Source organism: Engraulis encrasicolus, chromosome 13 (genome assembly GCF_034702125.1).
Source record: "Engraulis encrasicolus isolate BLACKSEA-1 chromosome 13, IST_EnEncr_1.0, whole genome shotgun sequence".
Classification (NCBI taxonomy): domain Eukaryota; kingdom Metazoa; phylum Chordata; class Actinopteri; order Clupeiformes; family Engraulidae; genus Engraulis; species Engraulis encrasicolus.
Genome location: NC_085869.1, coordinates 1,930,293 through 1,934,575, shown reverse-complemented (window position 1 = coordinate 1,934,575; position 4,283 = coordinate 1,930,293). Strand labels below are relative to the sequence as shown.

At 43.8% G+C, this 4,283-nt stretch overlaps 1 protein-coding gene across 1 annotated transcript; it reads right to left on the bottom strand.

Annotated features, from left to right (window-relative positions):
• Window positions 1–1,478: 1,478 nt before the first annotated feature.
• Window positions 1,479–2,958, bottom strand: LOC134461487 (uncharacterized). Its single transcript, XM_063214410.1, has 3 exons — window positions 2,496–2,958; window positions 1,863–2,078; window positions 1,479–1,721 (listed from the first exon to the last, which is right to left on the bottom strand). Exons 1-3 carry the CDS (start codon window positions 2,729–2,731, stop codon window positions 1,559–1,561), a joined length of 615 nt encoding a protein of 204 aa, XP_063070480.1. The 5' UTR covers window positions 2,732–2,958; the 3' UTR covers window positions 1,479–1,558.
• Window positions 2,959–4,283: the final 1,325 nt, after the last annotated feature.

Below are 4,283 nucleotides of genomic sequence, written 5' to 3'. Positions count from 1 at the left end.
AAGATGTGCCACTTTTCGTACAAAGGGATGGAGAGCAGGTAATCCTACAGAAATATTATGTGAAACATACTTTTAGGACATTATTACATTGCACTTGGCAGAAGCTCTTATCCAAAGCAACTTAAAATTGAGGATATGACCACAGCTTGCAACATTTGTAGTGCACAGTAAATGTGCAGAGCAATAATTGTAAATGCGTTAGGGGTTGTGTGTGTGTGTGTTTTTTCTTTCTTTAAGACATTAGCATAGAGTAAGGAAGAGTAGCCTTATTATGTCTGTAAGATAGGCTGGGGCCATTCCGGATGTAGTTGTGTAGGAAAGGGTGAGGGCCTTGTGCAACCTGATTAACCCATTTTAGCCTAGGCCCTTTTTGGGAAAGGGTGCCCTCTGCCTATTAAATCCTAAATATCTCAGCTTCATGTTCATCTTGTTCCTGCGTGTTCTGTTTGTGTTCAATTCTTAGAGTGATCCTGGCTGCTCTGCATTTCAATGAGAATGCCAACAGGGAGCAGCGGAGCAGAAAGGATGGCGAGAAAATGTTCAGCTTGCGGTTTCCTAAGAGGAGGGCGGCTACATTGTTAGGAAAGTGCTGATGGAGCCGTCTTTTGGTAAGCATAATAGAAAGTTGATTGCGGATATTATATGTATTTTGAGATGTTCTGGTGTATCATACCTATTGTAGGGTTAATTTGAACCTTGTCCCATATTCAACAGGCTATGCAGAGGAGCTGATGCAGATGGTGGAGGCCATGTGTCGAGGTGAGGAATACAGCGGTGATGACCTTGACATCCCAGACCCATCCCCTGTTCCAGAGCCACTCAGTGCGTCATGTGAAAAGCCGGAGAAGAGGGCAGCAGTGAAAGCACATGCGACCCGCTTCCGCATCACAAATAGCACTTAAAGAGGGAGGAGAAGGGTCGTGTTTTTTTGGAGGGGGGAGGGGAGGAGTTATCAATAGAGCATTCGCAGTGCAGAGTGTGTAGGTAACACGCTCAGTAAATTACCTGCACTAGCCTACTCAGTGCTCTCGCACTTCAGCCGTCACTGTTTCATGATATCTATCTGTATTGACTTCAGTGGAGTTAAAACTCTGTTTGTGTATATAAGCTCAAGTGAACTGCCTGCACATTTTGAATACAAATAAGACTGAAAGCAGAAGAAAATAAAAACTATTGTATGTACAACAGCTGTGTCATCCTTTGTCATCTAGAACCCGTCTGGGAAAATTGTGTTTTTAACATCTGGTTGTCTCACCCTTTAACGAGACTGGCGTAGTCACCTTTTAAAACCTAATTACTTAAAAGTCTGAAATCTTAGTAACTCCACTAGGTTACATAGGCTATTGTATTCTTGACCCAGAAGTAGGCCTACTGCAGAGCATCTTGGTCACCACTCAGTAAAGAATACCAGCTGCTATTCCATGGTAAAGGCGTATTTGTTGTAAATTGTAAAATGAAGACACATTCACTTGAAGAGGTAAATTGACCTTAATTTAATGTAGTATTTACAAACAAAAAAAGAAAACAAAATTACCAACACATAAGTGCTTGTGCTATATCACGGGTTGTTGTTGGCATCCTGGAACCCCCTGTAATCAACAGAGGGAAAACTTCTCCGGACACAGCACACCACACAGGAAGGTAAGGGGACCCTGACATGTCTTCCCAGGTACTCGTAGCACCATCGAACAAACTGCCTATATGCGGTGTACCTCTTCCACCTAACAGTTGAAAGAAAGATCAGAAGGGGAAAAAAAGTTTGTTTTATAAGTAGGCCCACTGTAGCCTTCATGGCTGTTCTGTTGGTTTTTTTGGTAATGTCAGATCGTACTATCCAATTCCACACGAATTATTATACTCACTCTTCTCCCTCTACGTCCCCGTAGTCCTGCCGGTAGTGGAAGTAGGCAGTGCGCAGAACGTGCACGTTCATGCAAACTGGCTGAAAGCCAAGATGCTCTGTAATGCAGCGGATGCCTGCTCCACCCTCCTCTCTCCTCTCGCACACCCTCGATTGTTCACGGCAGCACACCGACTCGTCTACTGTAGGCATGGGCTCACACCTCCCACACGAACACCTAAAATGTTACAGGTAGAAGGAAGGGTCTTGAAATAATCACTGTCAATGTCGAGGGTTGACGTGGAAAGCACTGGTCAGGACCTAGGCGAAAGGCAAACTGCTATGGTATGCCTAATTTGTATTTTTATGATTCCTTCATATTTTTTTTTTTTTTAAAAAGGAAAACTAACATCATTAAAAATAAAGATGAAAACAACGACAAGCACTGGGATATAACAAGAGTCCAATTGCGAGCTGTAGGCTAGGTCAGTTAGCCTTATGGCGTTGCTTATTATGGGAGGTGAAAACAGACAGCACACGCTCGCTATAAGCTAGGACTACAAATGTGGATATTACACTAAAGTAGACAATTAGGCCTATCTTACGGAGTCTACTCTCTGTTCATTGTCTGGAAAGTAAACAAGAAGGTAGTTACCATTCCACATGCTGTAGCCTGCCAAAGTCCCTTGGCATCCCACCGTCTGCCACAGCAGCAGCAACACCACCTTCATCCTCGCCATCTGAACTTTCAGAGTCGTGTGGCTCCAACTCTCCAAGATATGGCTCATACCTGTATGGCATTATGCCCCCACCATTATCCTCCAACATCGGATTGGATTCCTCCACTTCAAAAAAAGTTTCAGGATCCGAGGATGAGTCTGAGGAATCCATCTTGTTGACAGGCGATCGACTGACAGGTGTCAATAAATGTTCCGGAGTCTACGTCATAGGTCACATGACCGACCGTTGGCAAGCTCGCCAGCAGACCTCAAAAAACACACTTTTCAAACGCCGTACAAACTCAATTTCTCAAACATAATGATCAAAACCAACTTCAAGTGACTATATTTTATATATATTTTCCACGTGTATGTGTATATTCCAGTATTTTAAACGTGTCATGAGGTCTTTAAGGCAAACTGAACAGCCCATTAAGGATATTCCACTTATAAGAACATTTACAAAATGACCCCCCCCCCCCCCCCCCCGGAAGCCCTCTTGATTTTAAGGTATTTCATTCATTTTAAATAGGCCTACCATATATAGCCCATGTTGAATAAATGACAAATACCGTAGAAGGAACAAATTGTATTCTATATTTGACCAAAGGCTAATTGAGGAATAACAGGATAACTAAAATGAGTTGTCACAGGAAGCAGAGGTTATCATGTGACTCCCTCTCGTGCGGGGATTGGGTCACCAAAGCTTACAATAGTAAAAACATGGGTCCCTGAAGAAAAGGGTTGGGAACCTCTGATCTGAGAAACCCTTTCATATCCACTGTGTAGAACGCCTAGGGTACTCTGAAGGACCTTGGTAAATGGACTGCATTTATATAGCGCCTTTCCAGTCCTTCGAGCACTCAAAGCGCTTTACATATCATGCCTCACATTCACCCATTCACTCACCGGTGGCCGTGGCTGCCATGCAGGGTGCCACCCTGCAACCAGGAGCAACTTGGGGTTAAGCATCTTGCTCAATGACACAACGACGGGGTCAGGCCAAGCGGAGCTCGAACCTGCAACCTTTGGGTTACGGTACAGCTCATCTACCACCTGAACCACCACCACACCTTGGGATGTTTTGATTGTTGAACCAGATAACTCTGGGAGGCTACTGCTGAAAGAATGACAGTGAGAGATGGTAACAGTTGCTAACAGTACAGTAGGCAGCCATGGCCTAGTGGTTAGAGAGTTGGTCTTTTAATCTAGGGGTTGCAGGTTCGAATCCCCCCTGACCTCTCCCTGCTCCTCCATCCATGGCTGAAGTCCCCTTGAGCAAGGCACCTAACCCCATATTGCTCCAGGGACTGTAACCAATACCCTGAAAAATAATAACTGTAGGTCGCTTTGAAATAAATGAAAGCGTCGGCTAAGTGCAATGTAATGTAATGTAATGTACAGTAGAATGGAGGTATATTCAGTGGGGAAAGAAACATAGTTACCGCGGCAACGTTAGCTAGTTACCGCGGCAACATGGCAATTACACCACAGTTTCATACTTACTGGTTCCTTCACTTTGCATTTTCCCATTGGCATTGTATGTAAGACATCAGCCTTAATCGGTGAGTTACAAGTACACTCGTGACAAAGGTAAGGTAAGATAAGGTAAAATTTATTTATATAGCGCTTGTCACAGACAAAACAGTCACGAAGTGCTTTACCATAGTGTAAAAAATGAAATAAAATAAACAATACAAGTAGGCATTGCCACTCAGCCTAAG